The 25,568-nt window shown below is 38.2% G+C and overlaps 1 protein-coding gene across 1 annotated transcript in view; it reads left to right on the forward strand.

The window, feature by feature from the left end:
* The first annotated feature begins 3,270 nt into the window (after nt 1–3,270).
* The window catches only part of LOC103046216 (LHFPL tetraspan subfamily member 6), a 47,658-nt gene continuing 25,360 nt past the window's right edge, over nt 3,271–25,568 (forward strand). Inside the window, exons 1-3 of the mRNA XM_007259451.4 lie at nt 3,271–3,444; nt 5,275–5,367; nt 10,312–10,703. Of these exons, the coding sequence (XP_007259513.1) occupies nt 10,319–10,703 (385 nt within the window). The 5' untranslated portion in view covers nt 3,271–3,444; nt 5,275–5,367; nt 10,312–10,318. The remainder of the gene's footprint in view (nt 3,445–5,274; nt 5,368–10,311; nt 10,704–25,568) is intronic.

Consider the following 25,568-nt stretch of genomic DNA (forward strand, 5'->3'; position numbering starts at 1 on the left):
ATAGTGCAGCAGAGTATGCCTTATCTGTGTAAGGGTCTGGATTTTTTTTATTTGGCTTTATGCAACCAACACTTTTATAATTGTCCCGAATAAAGAAGATCGCACCCTGGACTGATTCTCAGCTCGTTTAGGGAAGGAGCTCATTTAACTTTAGGGATGCTCAGCACTTCACCATGCAGGAGCTTCTTCAACCATGCAACTGGTCTCTTATTAGAAGATTTTAGATATATGCAGGCCAGCACAAGATGGAAGTTTATCACCATGCTGTCAGTACCTGCACTCACTCCACAAAGCTGAACTTATTACAGGACTGACCAGTCCTGTGAATGTGTGAGTTTATTAGGCATTAGGTATTATTATACTGATGGAAAGGGATGTAATGCATGGAAGTAGTCATGTTACAAAATGAACCAATGCCATGACCTCACATGCAGCACTGGGAGCAGATTGCTTACACCATGCTTGATTCTAGGCAAAGGCTGGTTGTCTTCATAATTCTCACCAGGGTGCCACCACAGATTTTGTACATCACCTGAGCCAAACAAGTTTATCTTCAGTTTCTGGAAATGGCACTTAACTTGGTGGACTCTGGCAAGGCCTGGTCAGAGTGGAACCTTTCCTGGAAAACTGCTGTATAGCCTTGATCAATGTGCTGTATTTAGTTTTAGTGTGTTAGCAATATTCTTATAGCATAGGTCATCTTTGTTAAGAGCAATGACTCTGTTTTTACATCCTCAGAATGTATATGAAGTTTCATGTTGAATACCCAGTGGCCATTATGAGAAAACTGTCTCCATTTACACCTGGAATCTTGTAAGTCTAGTGAGTCACATGTCACCATGCAAGCACAATGACAAAATTGAGCACAATCTGGACATGTTCACTGTGAGTTTTACTCACCTGTTTTGCCACTGTGTGTTTAGTTATTTTCAGAAGACAGGGATTCTATACTGTTGTACAAGAGGTACACTGACTACACTTATATTTAAGTTTCATTTCTATAGTGTTGTGCCGTGAAAAGATGCGATCAAATATTTGCCGAAATGTAAGGGGTGTAATTACTTTTGTTAGATACTCTTCACAAAAAATGACATGTTTGTTTAAAAAGCAAATTAATAGGTCTACCAAATCTGAACCCAGTGAAATGTTTAACAATGTGCAGAAGGAAAAACTCAATAAATACAAAATTTCCTTTTGAAAACTCGTTGTTCAGTATAAATCTCATAAAATATTTATACTTTAGAGTTATAGTAAGACTTTGTTTTTGTGTACACAGGCAGCATACACTCATACATTCTGGTCCAAGAGCTAAAATAATCTGACTTTTTAAAATTGATTTGAAGCCACATTTGTTTTCTTCTGTGTGTGTTTTTGGGGCAATAAAAGTGATAACTTACTATACAAACTATAATTCTAAAATATTACCAATTATATTGTTTTTTAGGCTAAACAAACAACACAAAGCATTTTTTGTTTGTTTTTGCTGTTTTGTCATGCTGAGCTTTTGTCGTTATTTTAAGATGTGAAGAATACTTTGTCTGGTTATGTTGAGCAGCCTGTGTTCAAGCTTGTTAGAGTCCTGATTCTGGAGCCTCGCTTCCACATGGGTTTTATTGTTTGATTACAGTTACAGCACACCTGATCAGACTGATCAACTAACTGATAGGCCTTTGCTGAGGTGAGCTAAGTGTTTTACAGCAGGAAAGCACTAAAACAACAGGACAGGGTTACCCCAAAAGCAGGCATTAAACACTGTATCACACTTCACCAGTGTAGATGAGTGCTATTAGCATGTTTAATGAGAAAAGAAACATCACCAATCAAACTGCCCAACAACCCTGGGTATACTGACTGACCAGCCAGACCATTAAACTCAAATAATTCCAAATGCTGTGCCGGCCAAGAACTAAGCTACTCAACATATTTAACAGGGTATCATGGATGTGCAGCTTTGACCATCATGGACCAGCTTAAATAAAACATTATAAACAGAAGCTAGTGTTTATCTATGAACTTAGTTCTTCATCTAGTTAGATCTGTGGGTCTCAGTCTCAGCTCTGGGTTACGACTGTGCTGCTTGTTTTGGTGTTTTCCTGCTCTAACACTCCCAGTACTCCTCAGCCAGGGCTTTTTAAGATGTCCATACACTACACGACTTTAAAAAGACTCTGAAAAGACTTTTAATAGACTAAAGTCTGACACCCTCTCACATCTAATGACTAGATGCAGACTTTTTAGTCACAGAATAGCATAGCATTCTGCTCATTGAAAAATTCAGCTTAGACATAAAACACCACATATGGGCATAAACAATATGGTGCATAGTACTAAATGATGATAGGACTGCAGTGGTGTATGTTGGTAATCCCATATTACATTTCCACAGAACAAAATGTGTAAGGTTCTGAATGTATTCTGTCTATCTATTATATTGTCTAGCAATTATGACTGCTTCTTTCTTATGCATATTATTTATGAATATATACAGAGAGCCAAATATGTTCAGGTCAAGGTCTACAGAATGACTCACAACTTTAGAGGTCTATGATAGTTTTACTGCAAAAATAAGGAAATCATACTAATACACCTAAATCAGTATTTATAAATGTAAAGTAAAAGTATTATATTATACAGTTAGTAGCAGATTGTAGAGTAGAATATAGTCTACAGCCCTGGGAAAGTTTCTTTGATTTTAGCAAATTGAAAACCTCTAAAATATAATCAAGAGGAAGATGGATGATCACAGTCCATCAAACCAAGCTAAACTGCTTGAATTTTTGCACCAGGAGTGGCATAAAGTTATCCAAAAGCAGTGTGTAAGACTGGTGGAGGAGAACATGCCAAGAAAACCAGGGTTATTCCACCAAATGTGTGTATTTCTGAACTCTTAAAACTTTAAGAATATGAACTTGTTTTCTTTGCGTTCTTTGAGGTCTCAAAGCTGTGAATCTTTTTGTTATTTCAGTCATTTCTTATTTTCTGCAAACAAATGCTCTAAATTTGGGAATTTGTAAAAAAAAATGTTGTCTGTAGTTTATAGAATAAAACAACAATGTTCAGTTTACTCAAACATATACCTATAAATCAAAGAAACTCCACAGCTGTATACACGTGTAATGAAACGTTTGCCGTTGAGCTCTTCATTTCCGTTCATTTTTATTCTCGTCTCCGTGTCGGCCTCTGGCGGTGCAGTGCGGTACTGCAGTGTTCATGTTTTATTACAGTGGGGGGGAGTGGTCCGTCTTGCCCCGCCCCCCTTTTACCCCTCCTTGTACCCCAGCGGAGGCGCGTGGCCGGGCAGGCGGTGGCGCGCGGTGCTCTCTCGCGGAGGACGGGCGGTGTTATAACCCGGCGGAGGGTGGAAACTTCAGGGGAAAGATCTGAGACTGAGGAGGGATCAGCGCTGCTCGGCTGGAGTCGGATCTTTTCGGAGACTCGAAACATGTAAGATCTTTACTGCTGTTTGTTGCTGTGGGACGTTTTGAGGGACTCTGAGTACTTTGTGGCTCTGATGCCAGTTTCAGCTGGGTCTGATGCTACTGGGATACTGGATTATACTGGTTATTAATTTAGAGAAGAACAGACTCCAGTACAGACTGAATATGGCCAGCAATTCAGTGTTTCCTTCTTACTGTCAGATAAAAGTAGTGAATGTTTAACCAGCTCACGTGTGTTTTCTTATACTGGGTCTGCTGGAGCTGTAGTGGCAGGTGTATAGTAACTTACTGCATCATCAGGTGGATAAATGAGAAACGGTGAACTGATTTCCAGAAGTCATGAAGTTTATGACAACATCAACATCAAACGTGCTAAGTGTATTATTTATTTTTGTACACTTCCATATTACTTCATAAACTAAACGAGCATCATGCACAAGTTTGAGTACATTAAAGGAGAATTCTGGTGTGAAATGGACTTGTACTGTAGTAAAACATGATAATGAGTATGAACTTTTGTCTACTAGTCTGCCTCTGTTCACCCCCAGTATTTATACAATACAGCACTTTTAGCCGATGCTCCCAACAGACAATGTTAGGAATATAGGCATAGCGTTGCCCAATTTTTTAAAATATTTTTTCACCATTAACAAGCTCAAAGTAGCTTCACGCTTCATTGGTACAATTCTGAGGTCCTGACATTTAAAACGAGGTACTGAGAACCTGTACAGGTGGTTTATTTAAAATACTGTATGCATTTCCCCACAATGAATTTTGCAATTCGTTCGTGCTCAACAGTTGACTTTTCATAAGTTGGAGTATGTAACAGTATTTTTTATAATTAATCTATTCAAGAAAGCAGATACTTTAATAAATTTCATTATGCTCACAGTGTCCAAACATCTCAGATAGCTGTCTCAATAATATACAATAAAATAGCGAAGGTCATACAATTTGTGTTTCAGAGTTTCCCTTTGTAATTTAACAGTATAATTTATCACTTCCCCAGGATGTAAATCACCATTTTTTTTGTTATATTTTTACTGAATTATTTTAAGACAAAAAAATATGTACATTAAAAGCAGGGACATTACTCCAATACAAATAGGAGAAAAGGAAAGATCCAAGTCAGAGGTCATTAGGTTTACAAGAAATCTGTCTTACATAAGCTAGCCATTTAGACCTAATTAAATTTGTCAGTTTGATTTCTTAATGAATAAGTAAGTTACATAAACAACATCATACCACTCTTGAATTATGAACAGTATTTTTCAATAAACTACCTGTGCACTTTCAAAGTTCTCAGCACCTCAGTTTAAATGTTAGGGCCCTCAGAATTCTGGCAGTGAACTGTGGAGCTACTTTGAGTTTGTTAATGGTGTAAGAATAGTGATTTCTTTGCAAATTTACAGATTTTTAGGTTAGTTTCTCAATGTAATTAAGTAATGACAGTGGGATTGATATAAAAAACAAAACAGAACTCTCACTTAACTTCAAAAGACTTCACGGAAAAAGACTGCACGTTTCCTGCATCCTCAGCACTAATTTAGCATCAGATGTTTTTAAAGGAACATCTAAACAAACCTGATGCAATGCATGTTCTGTTGGCTGATGAAGTTAAAATATAAAGTTTTTGGACATAATGTGCATAGTAGGTGCTGTTTGGAAAAAGGCACATCTTCAGCTGTTAAGCATGAGGGTGGGTGGATCATTCTTACAATGATATTTTGTTGTTATAAGCCTATAGTGTAGTAGACCTGCAGCAGAGCCAGTAGACATCTAGCTGGATGGTTTATGACCATGTTTTATGTGTTTCAATCTCTGTTATCTGTTCCAGGTCTGAACTAAAGATGCAGTGAGATGTGCCAGTTCTCCAACACACACACAGGAGATGTGTACTAACAGAGCATAGGACACACACATACACTCGGTAAGTGTATCTCTTAGGAAGCAGCAGAGTGTAATTTAATAGATAGTATCTGAATGCTTGACCAGAACTGTGGAGAAGTGATTAGTGCAGGCAGTGACTGTGAGTGTGTCTCTAATAAACTGGGTCTCAGAAGCTGTTAAATGTTTATACTCATTTCAACTGGTCTGATGGGAACAGAACAGATTTAATTCTTTGAATCTCAGCAATTATGGTGTGTTTTTTCTCCGTTTTTGTCAGTTACCTTTTCACTTGTTATAACACAGTTATGTTTAAAAACAGACACATGCTATTATTGTTCTTTATCCAAGAAGACATTGAGCATCTTCATGGAATTGATCTTGGTTTGATCTATATTTTACCCAGCGCCTGTTTTTTATTTACTTATTTTTAAATGTACAGAATTCAAACCAATTCACACAAGAGTTTTCTTTTCAGTAACAGTTAGACTAGGGTGTATATTAGTTGAAAGTATGAGGATTTAGATTACATGGCTTATTGTGACAGAATACAAAAGCAGCACCCGGCAGCTTTATTTTTCTTGATTTTCCCACCTCAGATTGCTAAGAGCTTGAGTCATAGCAGTAAGAGTAACAATTATCATAAAGATTTCTTCAAATAAATGATCAGATAAATACTCTTTTATTATAATACACACAACATTTAAAACTACAACCCCTGGCAAAAAGTATGGAATCACCAGTCTTGGATGAGCACTCCTTCAGACATTTCATTCTGTAAAACAAACTCTGATCAAAAACATGATACAATAATAAGGTCATTCCAAAGTGCAACTTGTTGGCTTTCAGGAACACTCAAAGAAATGAAGAAAAAACATTGTGGAAGTCAGTGAATGTTACTTTTATTGACCAACCACAGGGAAAAAAATATGGAATCACTCAATTCTGAGGAAAAAAGTATGGAATCACTCAAATTGAAGGTAGAAAATAAGGACACACCCAGTCAATTTCCTTTCCCTAAATGGACACCTGCCTCAGATTAGATCTGCTCGTTAGTCTGCAGTTAAAAACACCTGCAGTCATGACACCTTGGAGGGCTGCTGGACGAATTAGAGTGGCAAGAACCATGGCTCCAACAAGAGAAATGTCTCTTGAAACAAAAGAGAGGATTGTGAAACTTCTTGAAGAAGGTAACTCTTCACGCATGGTTGCTAAAGATGTGGGCTGTTCACAGTCAGCTGTATCCAAGATATGGACCAAATACAAACAGCATGGAATGGTTGTTAAAGCCAAGCGTACTGGTAGACCGAGAAAGACATCAAAGCGTCAAGACAAGCAACTTAAGGCCATTTGTCTTGAAAATCAAAAAAGTACAACTAAACAGATGAAGCATAAATGGGAAGAAGCTGGAGCCAATGTATGTGACCGAACCGTAAGAAATCGCCTAAAGGAAATGGGATTTCAATACAGGAAAGCTAAAAGAAAACCATCATTGACACCTAAACATAAAAGAACAAGACTGCAGTGGGCTAAGGAGAGGCAATCATGGACTGTGGATGACTGGATGAAAGTTATCTTCAGTGATGAGTCAAGAATCTGCATTGGACAAGGTGATGATGCTGGAACTTTTGTTTGGTGCCGTTCCAGTGAGATTTATGAAGAGGCCTGCCTGAAGAAAACAACCAAATTTCCACAGTCCTTGATGATATGGGGCTGCATGTCAGGCAAAGGCACTGGGGAGATGACTGTGGTTAATTCTTCTATCAATGCACAAGTTTACATTGACATTTTGGACAGTTTTCTCATCCCTTCAATTGAACAGATGTTTGGAGATAATGAAATAATTTTCCAAGATGACAATGCATCGTGCCATAGGGCAAAAACAGTGAAGGCATTCCTTGGAGAAAGACACATTCAGTCGATGTCATGGCCTGCAAATAGTCCAGATCACAACCCAATTGAAAACCTGTGGTGGAAATTGAAAAAAATGGTCCACAAGAAGGCTCCGACCTGCAAAGCTGATCTGGCAACTGCTATCAAAGAGAGTTGGCACCAAATTGATGCAGAATACTGTTTGTCACTCATCAAGTCCATGCCTCAGAGACTGAAAGCCGTTATAAAAGCCAAAGGTGGTGCAACTAAATACTAGTGATGTATTTTGAATCATCTTTAGTTTATCTGTTTTTCATGATTCCATACTTTTTTCCTCAGAATTGAGTGATTCCATATTTTTTTCCCTGTGGTTGGTCAATAAAAGTAACATTCACTGACTTCCACAATGTTTTTTCTTCATTTCTTTGAGTGTTCCTGAAAGCCAACAAGTTGCACTTTGGAATGACCTTATTATTGTATCATGTTTTTGATCAGAGTTTGTTTTACAGAATGAAATGTCTGAAGGAGTGCTTATCCAAGACTGGTGATTCCATACTTTTTGCCAGGGGTTGTATATACAAATATACAGGGGTTGGACAATGAAACTGAAACACCTGGTTTTAGACCACAATAATTTATTGTCCTGACAGACAGTTCTTGTGGAAACAGGAGAGTTGAGATACACATTGAATTCTGCCGTGATTTGGGCAGCTGTGGTTTTATGTTTTTTTGGATACAATCCGGGTTAGCACCCAAACATCCCTTTCAGACAGCTTCCTCTTGCATCCACAGTTAATCCTGTTGGATGTGGTTCGTCTTTCTTGGGCGTATGCTGACATTACCCTGGATAACGTGGCTCTTGATACACCACAAAGACTTGCTGTCTTGGTCACAGATGCGCCAGCAAGACGTGCACCAACAATTTGTTCTTTCTTTTAAACTCTGGTATGTCACGCATAATGTTGTGTGCATTGCAATATTTTAAGCAGAACTGTGCTCTTACCCTGCTAACTAAACCTTCACACTCTGCTCTTACTGGTGCAATGTGCGGTTAATGAAGATTGGCCACGAGGCTGCTCCAATTTAGCCATGAAACCTCCCACACTAAAATGACAGGTGTTTCAGTTTCATTGTCCTACCCCTGTATTTGAGTACAATGTGTAAACGTTGCAGTGTGCAAGTGGCTATAATCAGGATATAATCCAAATAGTAGTCATTACGTGACAAAGTTTAAACAGGGTCTGAATGGACAGAAGTGTCAGCACACACGTTTTAATCAATTAATTCAGGTGTTTAGTTCAGTCCCACTGTTACAGGTGTATAAAATTAAGCACTTAGTGATCCACTTAGTGTTCTCTCTCTACACACTTTAGTGAAAAAATGGGTGGTTTGTGAAGAGCTCACTGAACTCCAGGGTGGTATTGTAATAGGATGGCATCATTGCAACAAGTCAGATGGTAAAATTCTACCACCAGCTGGAAGTGGTATTATTGAAATGCGGAGGTGTTTAGGAACCACAGCAACCCAGCCATGAAGTTTCAGACCACGTAGTGACAGAGTAAGATCACAGACTGCTAATGCCAGTGCTAGTGCTAAATACGTGCTTAAAAGTCTCTAATGTTCTGCTGACACAATAACACCTGCACAATAACACCTGCTGTTCACATAGGTGTAATGTACAGGTGTTGTAAAAGTTTTCCCCATATATTGTATGTTTAAGTAATAGAACACGAGAGGGAGTGTGTTATCACGAATAACATGCCTGCTTTGCTGGGTGGTGTTGGTTTTAGCTAAGTTAGCTGGACTGTGGTTAGGTTAGCGTAGCTCGCTTTAGCTCACCTCGCCTTCGGCTCGTGCCTACGACAGAAACACAGCCGTGATGTTATTCGTGATAACACACGACCTCGAGTGTTCTATTGCTTTTATACAACAGTTTTTTTTTACAAAATGAATAAAGAAAATAAATCAAAGAACTTTAAGAAATTAAGTTTGAATATGCTTTAACATGGACTGTGCCTTCCGCCAAAAAGTAGTTCCACAAAAACTGTAACAGAACTGAAACTTAACTACAAAACGGTGCATGGTTCATACAGACTAACACCAAGAAAGTTAGCTTGAAATCAAAATTGGGAATAAACGAAGATGGTAAACGTTAGGAACGTGAAATAACGCTGATACTCTCCTCTCCTGCTCTGTGGAGTCGTCTTCAGGTGAAAGCTGTGCATTTTTTGAGCATTTCTGCTTGTTTTGCTGGGTGGTGTTGGTTTTAGCTAAGTTGGCTGGACTGTGGTTAGGTTAGTGTAGCTTGCTTTAGCTCAGCATTACCTTAGCTTAGCCTAGCCTGGCTGGTTAGCGCTCTGGCTCTCAGACGGCATTAACCGAGCGATTTTCTTTCTTTTTTTTCCACAAAAGTCGAGCCAGTGCTGCGGGCGAGCGTGCCGCGGCTGAGCGCTAGCCTGTGCTAAGCTAACGCTGCTGCGGGTGTCCTGTGTATATACGCCATTACTAGGCAACACGTCGGCGGAGTGTTACAAGTTTGATGAAGGCCTTGATGTTTTCACAAATATCATCACGGCTAGAACACTTCTCAACCAATCAGATTGTGAGGTCGGAACTAACTGTTTTATAAATTGACTTAATAGATTAAGGTGTGTATAAGTTCTAGTCACATCCTGCTAGCTCTAAAAAAGACATTAGAAAATAGTAAGGTGGAAATAAATGATGACTATATTTGTTTCTGACACAAAAGAATTAAATGTATAAAAAAGAAGATTTCAAGGACTTCTAGACCTGATGTGGAGCTTCTTAGTTCCTGTAGTATTTTTCAGTGCAGAAGATGATGTGTGTAACTCAGTTTTTCTCAATTTGCACATCTTTAGCTCCAGAATGAGACGTGTGATTTACAGTAAAGCAGTCTAAGCTGCACCAACACAATCAACTCAAACACAGTCAACTTAAACCCAGAAAAGAGAATCGGGAGATAAATATTGCTTAATAAAATTTCCATTGCTCACCAATGGAAGTCACCACTGGGGTAGAAGATAAATAATAAGCATTTAAAGCATTGTGTGAAACAGTATAGCTGTGTTTATGACCTGCCTCTGTCTGCTTGTAGGTGAGAGATGGGCTCCAGTCTGACGTGTGCAGGGGTGCTGTGGGCGTTGTTGTCGCTGCTGTGCGCCTCTGCGTCCTGCGTGGGCTTCTTCATGCCCTACTGGCTGCTGGGATCTCAGATGGGGAAACCCGTGTCGTTCGGGACGTTCCGCAGGTGCTCGTACCCGGTGCGGGATGAGGCACAGGGGGGCACAGTGATGCTGGAGCAGTGTGGACGATATGCCTCTTTCCAGGGAATTCCAAGCCTGGAGTGGAGGATCTGCACGGTGGTCACGGGGACAGGCTGCGGCCTACTGCTGCTGGTGGCCCTGACTGCTATTATGGGCTGCTGCGTTACTGACCTCATCTCACGCACCATCGGACGAGTCGCCGGTGGGATACAGTTTGTAGGAGGTGAGTTGAAGGATAGATTGTGGATGGATGGATGGATGAATGAGTGAGATGAATGATTGATTATCGACTAAACATTTTTTTTTGGAAGCAATTCAGTGCATCACAACATACTAGATTTCACTACATTACAAAAAAAAAAATTATTATTCAGTGTATCAATAAATGTCACCATGATTTGATTTGATTCTTTTGAAGTGATGTAGTGTATCTTAAGATTAAATATTTTATTACAATTCTGTTAAAGTAGTGATTTAGCAAATATTTAAATTAGGGGTGGGCGATATGGCTCTAAAATAATATCACTATATTTCAGGGTATTTTTGCGATAACGATATACTTGGTGATATAGGAAAACAGAAAAATAATTAATTAATTTCAGGAATAGAGTATAATAGAATAACAGCATAATCATAATGTGGCAAAATAAATAATATAGCATAAAATAATATAATGCAGCAAAAAATATTGCAGAATATTTAGTGCATGCATATAAACTGCAAACTAAAACAACTATACAATAAATAAACCTAAAGCTTCACAGTAAATAACAGACTACTTTTAAGACAGAACAGCCCTATTATCACGATATGGATTTTTAATATCACAATATTTCGGTGTCACGATATATTGTATACTATATAATATTGCTCACCCCTAATTTAAATCTCACACTTTACAACGATTCTGGTTTACTCTTTAGTTAATGTTTGTTATTCATAAGCAATTTTTATATATATTGTTTGGTATAAAAATCCTACCTACTTTTTACTAGGAATTAATTCTGTTTATTAACAAAATTATTAATTGCAATCTTCATTCTGTCATGATTTTATCAGGATTTAGTTTGTTTCTCTTTGGGAGGATTAAGCACAGCATAAAAAGCCCTTTCACTATAATTTGATTCATTGACAAATGATTCAGGTTTATTCAGTTATGTTCTTTAAGGAAACACATCTGTGAATCATTAGGTATTAGTGATGTTTTTTACTAACTAATTAGGTCATTAGTTTGGTTTGATTAAATAGGAGTTCTGTATTAAAATATCCAGTTTCACCATGATTCAATTAAATGTAATTAAAGACATCAGATTTCTCTACAATACAGTTTGATTCGTTTCAAGATGATTCATTACACCTTGAAATCACACTATTTGCTTTGGTCTGATTTAATTGTGAGAACCTGCATTTACAGATGTGGCGGGAGGGTGGTGTTTACTGGACATTATGCTTATTTGGATATAAAAGCTGTCAAATGCTGTACTGTCAATAACAGACACACACAAATATTGAGATATTGAGAGAGGCAGTGTGGAAGACTGTCTGTGCTATTCTGAGACGCTGGTCTGTGTGAGTGTCTGATTGAGCTGAAGGTATGAGTCTAGCAGGTTGGTGATAAAGAGCGTTAGTTTGGTGACAGTCAGTAATGAGAGACAAACAGACGAACTGTGTTTTTTTTCTCAACTGCACTCGAAATGCCAAAACATGAACTCGTACAGATGTGTGCCGATCAACTTTTCTCTCCTTCTTGCTCTCTATTACTCTTTGTTTCTTACCTTTTTTTCTTTTACTCCCTCCTTCCCAACAACAAGATTAGATTCCTGTCACATCTACTCTTTTACACCCCCCCCCCCACACACACACATATATGCAAGCAATGTGTTCAGTCTTGTCATGCGTGAAAGTGTGTGTGACAGGCAAATGTGTGCAGCCGTGTGTGTGTTTCATACATGGTGTTTACTGCTGGATTAATGGGAACCGTATGCCCGATCAGCAAGGACACCAGACTGCTGTGACCTGTGTTCAGTGTTCAGAAAGAATTAAAGCTGTAGTTCTGCTAAAAACTCAGAATACCGCAGCCAGTGCTAAACACAGATTATTTCATTTGGATTCTGTATTAAGTGTATTAAATAATTTTTAGTGGATATTAAATATTTTTAGTAGTTCATCAGTAATTCATAGTGGATACTGAATAATTCATAGTAGATACTGAGTAATAGTATTGATAGGACTTTCTGAATGATAAGCATTGAGAATATGACAATATAATTAACAAATTCTGTATATATAGTACATCAGCAGTTTAGCAGATAAATCCACCTTCTCCACCTACAAGACTAAAGATGTCAAGTTCTGTTATAGCTTCTAATTGGTGAGGTTTTCAAAAGCTTGTTTTCTGTCACCTGATGTTCAGAGAGATCTGTGTGTGTTTGTGAAATGTTTGTGAAATGTGTAAGGAGGGCAGGTGTCCTCTCATTTTCCAGCAGCCATAATCCTGAATCATAACATGAGCTGACTGATAAGCATCCACCTGACCTTTAACTAACATCCATCTCCATATAAATGATGCTCCCATTTCAGATTCTACCTATTTTCATGCTTACATGCTTACATTCCTATGGTTCCATCACCCTGTTTCCATAGCTGGGCTACATCCATTATTATAGTTAAGTTACACCTCGTTTCATCATTACAATACAGTAATTGTCATTGATCATTGATCATTTCCATTGGGACATGAGTCAATGACACCAACACAAGGTTCTTAGGGTTGTGCTGGCATGTGCTTGTGTGTGTGAGAGTACAGGCCAAAAGTACCACATGTTAATTCATAGTTTTGATGCCTTCATTGAGAATCTACAATGTAAATAGTCATAAAAATAAAGAAAACGCATTCAATGAAAAGGTGTGTTCACACTTTTGGCCTGTACTGTATATGTATGTGTTTTACTTTAGCAGCCCCTGTGGCTGGTGCTGGTTGAATGTGAGAAACTGTGGTGACCTCTGGATGACAAAGTGATACTGAAGTACATGTGTGTATGTGTGAGTGAGAGTGTGTGTTTGTCAAGGGTCTCCTTCTGAGGAATGTTAGGAATGTCTTGTGCAGAAGTACAGAGAGAAAGAGAAGCTGCATTCCTAATCACAGGCTGCAGTCAAGGTAGGCTGGGTACTCTGTAGGACTGTCCTGTGAACACTTCTACTCAGTAGCCTATTGGTCATACAAATAGTAGAGTCCAACAAGACTTTGTTATGATGTCATCAGATAGGTCCTGCCTCTTGCAAATGTGGCACAAAACTTTTCTTTGCATAAATAAATTATATTTATGAAAAAAAAAATATGGAACACAAAAACTCAATGATACTTCTTGGCATCTGTGTTACTGAAGATGATAAAATATTTCTAAATTAGTAAATACCAAGAATTATAAATTTATTGGTGTCAGTTTCACAGAATTTAACAAGCAGGTTAACCCTATTCATCTGATTAGCGCCACCATGTGGAGTAATGAAGCAGTAACTTTAATATATCACACGGGGGAGCGAATCTTAGGAAGTTTAGAGTTAATGTTTTAATAAAAATATCTATATTTGACGCCATCTATCAATATGATATATATGATATACCATTTTATTGTTCCAACCCTATTCTATTACATAGCTGTTTTGAAACAAAGGGACAAGTGGGGGAGAAAGAAGTACACCAAACGAGAGAGAGATAAATGTGTTTGAAATGAATGAATTACACTGAAAAGGAGAAAAAGGAGAGAGAAGAACAGAGAGAAAGACAAATGCACGTGACAAACAAGTACAGCGATAAGAGGGAGATGAAGGAAGGAAGGAGAGGAGAAAAAAAGGAACAGAGAGAGAGAGAGAACTTTCGAAAATTGAAAAGGCTCTTTATAAATGGTTTAAAGTATACCCTGTGTTTGTTAACTTTTTTTTTTAGCCTAAATAAATGTATTAATACTGTATATGTTTAGTGTTTTTAATTATTAAGTTTAATTATTAGTAAAGTCTCTTGATTTAGTCCCACAGTGGAGTTATGATACTAATATAGCTTAAAAAAGATACACCGAAAATCTGGCAGAAATGCAGATTAACTGAAAAATATTTTATACTTAAATAATTGTACTAATACTGTCTATGTTTATTGTGTTTAATTGTTAATATTATAGTTATATTATTGGCTGCTGTCCAAATGTACCTGGTAGTACAGCCCAATGGTATTTTAAAAAAGTATGGCACAGTCTCTTTCTAGGGTTTCCACCACTGGTAGCAGATGGTGTGGGGTGTTATGGAGTCTGAGCAGCAGCTATTGTTAAATGTTATCAGCACACATTTAAACCTTTAAAATGATTCCGATGTAAAAAGAAAATAATGCCTTAACTCTGTTAATACTAGGGGTGTCACGATTCTCTAAATCCTCGATTCGATTTCATTTTCGATTTGAGGGTCACGATTCGATTCGATTCTCGATTTCCTTTTTTTTTTTCTTGTTATTATTTTATGCCTCATAAAATTTAAATAATATATTTATTATTATTATTATAAATATTATAAATATTATTATTATTATTTATTAAGATATATATGGTAATGCCATCTAGTGACTTTTTTTGGTAGCAACAGTGTGCACTATTAAAACAAGCAGTTTATCAGAGCTGTGTGTGGATGGCTGGTGAAACTGCTCACTTACATGAAGCTGCAGTTCTTCATCCAACCACTAGTCGGAGCTGCAGCAGCAGCACAAGCCCCGCTCTCTTCACTCAGTCACTACTTCAGTACAGCCCAGCCACGGGCTACGAGCTCAGCCAGTCCGTTTTTACTGTTTCTGTAAACAAATAAAGGTTTTAACCCCACTAACCGGATAATACAGCTCACTACAGTTCATCTTTCAGCCCAAGCAGCTAACAGCAGCAGGTTAGAACAGCCGACACGGAGTCACTGCTCGGATTACATTATAAACAGGTCAGTTAGCGCGCTGCTAACCTCAGGATGTTTATAACTACGGAGTTTAGTGGACACACCACGGCCGCCAGGTAAGTCTTTTAAAGGCTACTGAAGACTATTAAAGGCTATTAGAGGTTATTGAAAGCATTATTGGGGGGCAGAAATCAGTACAGGCTGGTTAGATAAGTGATGTGGTGAAACTGTGACTAGCGCTGTCACAGTGATGTTTATTAACGTCATTAAAACAGATTTTGTCAGGTATTGTCTTATAAATATTTACACATAACTTATATCTCTCCTGAAAAGCTTTTATTTTAGTCAGAAACACGCTTGTGTTTACTTTATCTGAGAGAAAGATGTTTTTTTAATTCAATGGAAAGCAACAGGTGTAGTCAATTATAAGTTTAAGATTTTTAATCCACCTCACTGTGATCTATAGTCAGTGTTCTCAAGTCACACTGACACACGCATTTCAGCGAGTTCACACGCGCTCACCTGCGCGCACCCACCCCTCCGTTAGATACAGATACAAAACCTGCGCGCCCAACCCCCGCCCCCCCTCCCCCGTTGGACAGATAAAAAACAGTGATCACACTCCCGCCGACACTCAAAACTTGAGAGCCCTGTCTATATTTCTATAAATCCGTTTTCAGTTTCTCCTCCGTGGTTGAAAGGCAGCTGTCTCTCACACAGCAGAACTGAGGGCGGGGCTGCGCTCATGCAGCGGCTCTCTCTATTTAAATGAATAGGATGCGCTGTGTTGGTGCCGCGCCATTTGCGTAGCGCGCTGCGCTATTTGCGTAGCACGCGCGGGAGGGATCGTCGATCCTCTTTTTGACTTCGATACTCGAGACCATGACCTCATTTCGATTCGATTTCGATAAAATATCGAGATCGTGACACCCCTAGTTAATACCCAATAGTGCATGACTGATTTCGATTAGTGCATTTGTGCTTTTGCCAAAGAAAGGCAAGTGAGTCTGCAGGTTCCTCTAAAGTGCACAAAAGAGAGCAGATTAAAAAAGAAGAGCGCTTCACTGCAGTGAGTTTCTCTATTTACAGACCAGACCAGTGGTAGCAGGGCCTCCAAAAGGTGCTTAAGAAAAGGGCACTGTATGCAAGCAGGAGTGAGGGAGTGGAAGAGTCTGTGTAAAAGAGGAAATAGTTGAGATTGGTGTTTTCTGTGCCTGTGATAATGGCATTGGTGCCTGTGTTTAGGTCTCTGGTGGCTGTAGTGTGTAGGGAATGATGTGGGCTCTTTCGTGGCAATGGCAATCTTCAGTGATTGAGATGGTAGTGTATTTGGTGTCTGTGCTCTGGTGGTGGTTGTGTGGCTGTTGTAGTGTCTTAATCAGAGACCAGTGGTGTTTTCGGTGACTGTGTGACTGTGGTGGGATATTTGGTGGTGTCTTCCATGGTTGAGGTGGTGCCTTTTTAATTGAGGTCATGTGGCTGTTGTGGTGTTTTGGTGGATGTGTATAGTGGCTAAGCTCAGTACACTAGCTTGGAGAGTCTTTAATCATAAAACAGGTGGAGATGCACACACACATACACACACTGGACCTCCTGCTGTTTTTGTGCTGAAGTGTTGATAAGGTGAGCAGTAACAGTGATCTCTGTACAAACAGACATGATTCTTAAAGCCTCACAGCCTTCAAACCTTCCACTTCTAAAGTCATACACCTGTTTTCTCACTTATCTAACTCTCTCTCTGTTGCTCTCTGTTGGTAAACGTAAATAACAATAAAAAAATCCAGAGTTAGGGAGAGTAGCATTGTAATATATAATCACTCCTCTATCCCATTATTTCCCATTGACCTCCATTAGGCCCTATCTAAAGATGTTTTACCTTTAACTTCTATTACTTTTGTACTTCCTTATTGTAAGTCGATTTGGACAAAAGCGTCTGCCAAATGTAATGTAATGTAATGTAATATATGACTGTGTGTATACACAAACATTTATATACACACTCATATACTTTTAAATATACTCTATAAGTGACAAAAGTGCTAAAGTTGGGCTTTTGCTCTTTAAAGCTAATCGAGTTACACACAGACAAAAGATTATACATTTTAGAACATAGCTGTTAGAAATATTTGATTGCATTCCCGTGAGAAAGAGAGCATCAGGTAAGGTGGTCAGGTGGAAAATCCAACATCCTGACCTCATTAGTGCTGTTGTTTTTGTTGAATTTGCTGAATCAAATCCTCACTGTGATGTTCCAGAGTCTAGTAGAAAACCTTCCCTGTATAGTAGAGACAGTTACATAAAAACAGAATACTTTTTTTATTTATTCCCTTAATTTCAGAAGAAATCCAAATAATGTAGCTGAATTAGACGGGGCATCTGTATACTTTTGGACAGACTTTATTTCTTAAAGTAATGATGGCCACTCATTTTTCTTTAGTTAGCTGATTGGTTCTTGCCATAATATGAATTTTAACAGTTGTTCAATAGGACTGCCGGGTGTGTAGTAACCTGACTTCTGCACAACACAACTGATGGTCCCAACCCCATTGATAAAGCAAGAAATTCCACTAATTAACCCATGAAAAGGCACACCTGAAAACCATTTCAGGTGACCACCTCTTGAAGCTCATTGAGAGAATGTCAAGAGTGTGCAAAGCAGTAATCAGAGCAAAGGGTGGCTATTTCGAAAAAAAACTACAATATAAAACATGTTTTTTTCAGTTATTTCACCTTTTTTTTGTTAAGTACATAACTCCACATGTTGTTATTAATAATGATGCCTTCAGTGAGAATATACAATGTAATAGTCATTTTAAAAAAAGAAAACGCATTGAATGAGAAGGTGTGTCCAAACTTTTGGCCTGTACTGTATATAGATTTACAGGCAGTGAGCTGGTGCATTGTTAGGGTGTTTCTCTCTTTCTCTCTCATTACACACACACACACACACACACACACACACTTGATCAAAGCCAACTTTCCATGAACGAGTGAACAAAGGCGTCTCTGTGCGCAGACCTTTCAGGGGTCGGGCCCAGTTACGCCGCTGCTTGGTCTCTCTCAGGTCCGCTTTAGTATGCAGCTTTGCATTCTTCTCAGGGCAGTGCTTCTGGAATGTTCCCTCATTCCAGATGGCCCTCTTACCGCTGGCTCCAGCAGAGTGGCAGCACGGGAGAGGGTCCGGCCAAAAGGAGTGGATGCTTTCCCAGTTAGTCTGAGTGACATTTTAGACTGATGGCTCGGCCAGAGCTCAAAGACCCCCTAACACCCCTCACAGCCCTTAGTAGAGTCTCATGCTTTAGTCTTACAGTGGAGTTATGATACTAATATAGCTAAAAGGGATGCAAAGAATATTTGGCAAAAAGCAGAATAACTGAAAAATGTTTTATACTCAACAAGAACCTGTTTATTTTTTGTGTTAAAATTTTTAAGCGTCAGCAGACCCACACTCCAAACCCTTCCTCATCCCCCAGCAACATTCAGAGCACTGATGTATACAGAGACATTATACAGCGGGTTTAAAATCGTTTTTACTCTCAACTCACATAAATAAAACAAAATAAAGCATTCAGTATTACAATTTGTGTGCTTGTTATCAATTTACAGCCCCTTCACAAACTGGCTGTTTTTCAGCTGAAAGGAATGAGCTGTACAGGGCTTAATCACACTTGTTTGTTTACCAAATGAGTGGCTGTTTTTTTTTCTGTGTAACTTTCACTTCTGTGATTAGAGTAGGACTGCTGAGGTAAATTTCTGTTTAAAATAGCACAACTAAGGAAAATGTTTGACTGGGATAGCACTGCTTAAGTGAATTCATAATTAAAATTGCAACATGGTTTGTTAGTTTGTCTGCTGGGGTGTTAACAAGGTTAAGTGTTCAATTATTATTTTTAAGTTTAGTTTTCTAATTGCTTTTTCGTTGAAAAGAAAACTGAAAATGAATTTAGGGCTTTTTTATATTTATTGAATGAGAAAAATAATTGGGGAAAAATAATGACTGCCTAAAAAACCTGTGTGTTTGGTATTCTGCCTTTAATCAAATGTTTCACTTTGTTTTTTAGTTTTGGGATATATTGGTGCATCTCTGTTAACATGTATTGTTAGTCTAGACCTGTTAAAGGTGGTCTGGGGGAATTGTGTGATGATATTAACATTTAGTTTGCACCATACTAAAAGGTGGAGTTCAGGCTTCTGTTTAGGCTTTTCTAGCCTCACAGCAACGGGGTTAAACTTTAAACACCAGAGATGTCTTGCCTGATAAACGCGGGGGAAACTGAGGGGGTTATATTTTTTTGTCGATTGGCCACTCTCTGAGCTGAGTTTTGAACAGAGACAGTTGAAGATAATTAGTTCTCTTTTGCACACATCAAGTGTTCTCCATATGTGGGCTCTGAGGTCAGCCGCTGATGCTGAGCTGATCTCTCTGAGTGAAGAAGAAAGTTTTGGAATAATCTTGCATTGTTATGGTTATGAAAAACACTTTTGTCATCTGTTGGCAGCTCGAAGATGATGAAATGAAAATGAACCCATTTTTGAACTCAAGTTCACAATAAAGCCTCTTTTTCTTTCTCTCTCTCTCTCTCTCTCTCTCTCTCTCTTTCTCTCTCTCCATCTCTCTTTTACTCTTTTTTACTTTGAACAGTTTAGTTTCTACTGTGAATTATCCAGCATGAATTATTTATATTTTCACTATATTTTATTTAGTGATTGTTATGCAATAGTTATTCAGTATTTAATATGGATTATCTACAAGGAATTCTTAAATATTCACTATCCACTATGATTTATTCAGTGTTAGCTAATGAGTATCCACTTAGATTTTTCAGAATTTATTATAACTCAATAAAAATTATAATATCATACATATATAAAATGATTTAGGACCTACTGTGTTTAGCATTTAATGATTCAGTATCAATAAATTGTGCATCATCTTCATTCAGTTATTCAGTATCCACTATAAACGATGCTGTATTTACTATAATATATTTAGTATCTACTGAATATACTGTAAGTGATTCAGTGTACTCTATACAGTACACTGCAAGTATTTTTGTGTAAATACAGACCCTGAGCTTTAAAGGGTTAAAAACTGTAGTTCTGAACTTTACAGTAAAGCTTGTGAAACAAACAGGAATGTAAGTGAAAGTAATCCAATTACCGTTACCCAGCAGTCCCAGTGATGGTTGTTTCCAGCTGGTTTTAATGGCAGCACATGGTGTATGGTGTCTCTGTGTCGTTTCCTGCTGAGAGACATTTTATGGCTTTTGTTTCACACATTAAAAACAGCACACTCCCACACACACCCTGACTTAACACTGGTATTTCTGGCGATATATGGTGTTATATTTTTAGCCGGTCTTGATGTTCCAGAACAGTTTTTGCAATTTTTTCAGATCCTCTAACCTCTGACCTCTGATTCTAAGCCTGTTATTTTGAACTAAACCACAAGCAGTGGCTTCTTCCACCAACCCGGACTCACACCCCAGCCTGCAGGGCTAAACTCGAAACACAGCGTGATCACACCCGTGCATATGTCTTATTTTGTTTAGCACATCCCTCCTGCTCACACTGCCAGACGTCTGGCTCCCTTCCCGAGAAACAAAAGTGAACAGACAGAAATGGATTCATTACTGCGCTCCTGCCAGGATGAACCTGCCAGCCATGACCGAAAAAATTGTCTTTGTGTCTCCTCAATGTGTTTGGCCCACTACACTTACTGCATCTCTAATTGGTGCACAGTTTTTTCTGTGGGGAGAGAAGCACATCTGAGTGTGGAGTGTGTGAATGTGTGTGTGTCTGTGTGTGTCTGTGTGTGTGTGTACTGTAATCTGTAGGCTGAGTGCTGAGCAGCAGAAAAGCACCAGTGCTCTGCACGATCTGGCTGGGTGACTTGGCAACAGTGAAGTCAACAAATCTCAGAGCCAGCGGTCATCCTGTAGTCCTGCCAGGTCACTTTATATACACACACACACACACACAGTTTGTTGTACATTAAACTATAAAACCTTTATACATATTTTTGGGTATACAATAGGGGTGGGAATCCCATGATATTATTGCGATAGCAGAGGTGTCAAAAGTATTTACAATCATTATTATGGTAGACATTTAGATACTAGGGTTTAAAATACTTCTGAAGAAGTTAAAGTATGAACTCAAGCTTTTATAGTCAAGTAAAAGTGTAAAAGTACTGGTTTCAAAACTACTTTAAGTATAAAAGTAAAAGTAATATTAGGGTCATTAAGGACAAAAGCTTAGGCTGTGCCACAGGGTCCTATACTACCCGCCTCTCCAAAACACATTTTTCTAAAAGCCATAATAAATATAATGTTATATTAAAATTTGAATGTGTAAAAATGTAGGATGCACTAGGCTTTCTGTTTCAGCTGCATACAGTGTATCACAAAGATGAAATGAGTGGAACACATATTTTTCAGTGCAAAAGAGACATAACAAGAGTTTGTTGAGTTTGTGTGTGTGTGTGTGTGTATTTGTGTATGTCTGAATTGCCTTTTTCTTCTGCTGTGTTTCTCGGCCTCAGCTGTTGTTCCGGAACGTTCCACACAGCCTCTCTGATCAGAGAGTATGGATTTTCCATTTTGTAAAAGTACAGTAATTGAATTGGCACGAGGCAAAGGGCATTAAGAGTGTGTGAGCTGTGTGTTTTCTTCAGCTGCAGGAAGTGGTATTGGATCAGAAATGACTTCTAAAGACAGACTGAACTTCTAATGAAGCATTTCCATTGATTTCTTCAGAGGAGGAGAGAGGAAGAGGAGGGGCAGCAAAAGAGCTGCCGTGTGTGTGTGTGTGTGTGTGTGTGGGTGTGTGTGTGGGGGGTTGTTGTGTATGCAATCAATCATACATTCTGTACCACTTAGAAACAATTCAGCATCAATAAAGCAAGAAAGATTTGAAATTGCCCTCTTCACACGGCACACACAAATACGTTCACAATCCACAGTTACATAAAGTGAAAAGGTACATGTTCTGGTGGTGAATTAAACAAGACATCTCCATCTTTAAAAGCTATTACAACAGTTACAGGGGTTGTGGTCTACTTTTTTTAGACCACAATAATTTATTGTCCTGACGGACAGTTCTGGTGGAAACAGGAGAGTTGAGGTGCACATTGAATTCTGCCGTGATTTGGGCAGCCGTGGTTTTATGTTTTTTGGATACAATCCGGGTTAGCACCCGAACATCCCTTTCAGACAGCATCCTCTTACAGTGTCCACAGTTAATCCTGTTGGATGTGGTTGGTCCTTCTTGGTGGTATGCTGACATTACCCTGGATACCGTGGCTCTTGATACATCACAAAGACTTGCTGTCTTGGTCACAGATGCGCCAGCAAGACGTGCACCAACAATTTGTCCTCTTTTGAACTCTGGTATGTCACCCATAATGTTGTGTGCATTGCAATATTTTGAGCAAAACTTTGTTCTTACCCTGCTAATTAAACCTTCACACTCTGCTCTTACTGGTGCAATGTGCAATTAATGAAGATTGGTCACAAAGCTGCTCCAATTTAGCAATAGAACCTCCCACACTAAAATGACTAGTGTTTCAGTTTCGTAGTCCAACCCCGGTATGTATGCACCGTCTGATGCCTCAGACACTGTTTTACAATAGTTTTGAAAGGACTTTTGGTTTGAAATATTTAGGTAGCATATCAATAAATTGTTGGTAGATTCAAATATCTTGTGTGACAACATATATTCCACAAATAAACCATATAATCAGATTTTTCACGGTTTTACTATCATGACTAGGAGTGGGCGGAAAGCCAAAAAATAATATAATATAATATCATAATTTCTTTTTTTTTGTGTAATTCTTTATTTTTCCAGTGTGTACTTCCAAGAATTGACATTCACAATATACATTTTTGATTTCTTTTTTTTTTTAATAATATCATAATTTCAAGAACTTTTTATAAGAACAATATTATTGCTGAAAGGACAGAAATAGTTTTTTTAGATTCATATTTATTGTGTTGCAGTTTCATTTTCTTGAATTTAAAGCTTTATTTACAATAACAGATTAATACATTCAGTAAAAACTGAAAATTATATATAAACTTTTGTCTATTTCATAAAGTGTCATGCCAAGACTAATTTTGAATACAATAATAATCCAAAAATAAAACGTTATGCAACTACAACAATATACCTTTATATGCAGCAAATTTATTGTCTGCATATAAAGTGCAAACAAAGTAAATAGCAAAATAAATACAGAAGGGGCTGCTTTAAAGAATATCACTATTTTTACAATATAGAGTTTTGTTATAGTCTTAAAATCTTTTGTGATATTATGTGTAGGTAATTTCATAAGTGAAAGGGTAGATAATGCAGACTGCCCAGCAAAACTTTATTTGTTTAAAGATTTCGATGCTTTACTGTTTGGTTTTATTGAGCAGTGTTAATGTTTATTGTGTGTGTTGTGTAGAACACCACCATGGACATCAGCCTTAGTGCTTTATTGTGTTTTAATTCTTAATGATTAGAAGTGCGAAATGCAGTGCATGTTTAGTGTATGCACTTTTAAACCATTAAAGAAAATCAGTTAATATCTTTAAATCCTTAAATCCGTTAATTATACCTTTATGTGTTTTTGAAAATAAACTCTTCACTTGTTTTACTGTGTGTGTGTGTGGGATGTGTACAAACACATGGTGTACAGGCAGTGGAGTGAAGCCAGTTGTGGTAGGCCAGTCCCACACACAAGAGAAAATCAACCATACTGGCTATTTAAAGGCCAGGGCTCTGTGGTCATCCAGCTAAACCTGTGTTTATCTGCAGCTCCGTTCTACCAAAATAAACTGTACGGCTCATGTCAGGACAGATAGAACACTGACGGTCCATTTTGTTTTTAAATTTAAAGAATAGCTTTCACTCCACAGGCGTTACAACAAGAAGGATGAATGATGTAACAATTACCAACAATTACCAACAATTATACAACATAGATAGATAGATAGATAGATAGATAGATAGATAGATAGATAGATAGATAGATAGATAGATAGATAGATAGATAGATGTGCAGTAGATGTTGCTAATGGTCATTAAATTATTAACAGAGCAAAGTGCAAGGTGCAATGACATTGATTTTAAAAGTGACTGATGTGCCATAGAAATATAAATATAAATTTGCAGATTCCAAAATAGTTCTGAGAAGTGAATATGTGAATACCCAATCATGAGTAACTGTACTTGAAAGTAAGTAACATAGAATATTTACTACTTTACACATGCTTCATCAATTAGCACTTATTATCTGTGATGGCAAACTATAAAAAATCAGCACTAAGCATCAGTAATATCAAATTAATCAGCACTCTGTAGCAGTAAAGTCAGCCAATCGGCACTCAGTAGCACTAATGCTGAAGAGTCTGCGCTTAGTAATAGTAATGCCAACCAATTACTAAACAAGCCATCACTCACTTAGCAGCAAAGCCAACCAGTCATCACTCAGTATCAGTAAGTACAACCAGTATGCACCCAGTAATAATGCTTACCAGTCAGTGCTCAGTAATAGTAATGCCGGCAAATTAACCCAAATTAATAGAAGTAGGTCTAACCAGTCACCACTTAACATCAAATTAACATCAAACAAGTCAACATTTAGTAGGTGTAATGCCAACTAATAAGCAAGCACTCAGTAGCAGTAATTTCAACCAGTCAGCACTCAGGAGAATTAACATAAAACCAGTCAATTGGCAGTTAGCAGCAGTAATAGGTATCTAGTTATGTTCTGAGTGGCTGCAGGGTGTAGAAGTGTGTGTTTAGAGCTCTGGTCCAGCTGTGGTCAGAAAGGACGACTGATCGACTGGGTTGGATGCCTTTGCAGGACAGATCAATGAAAAGATAATCAGCGCTGACCTGAGGACGACGCTGACCTTTAGAGGGCAAAAGGGGCATCTGTGGGTGAGAGTGAAGAGGGGGAGGAGTGGAGAGAGGGGATTTAGTGGAGTGTGGATGAAACCTTGAGCAGTCACTTTGTGTTCTGGGTTACTTTCCCAAATGCTGCTTTGATGGACCCAGATTCTCCCTGAGCTCCACTCATGATGACTGTGTGGGTTAGTGAACCAAAAACAGACATAATTCATTGTCCTATTCTTCTTATTATTCCTTAAAGTAAACACAGTGATAATGTTAC

This window comes from Astyanax mexicanus, chromosome 20 (genome assembly GCF_023375975.1).
Source record: "Astyanax mexicanus isolate ESR-SI-001 chromosome 20, AstMex3_surface, whole genome shotgun sequence".
Classification (NCBI taxonomy): Eukaryota; Metazoa; Chordata; class Actinopteri; order Characiformes; family Acestrorhamphidae; genus Astyanax; species Astyanax mexicanus.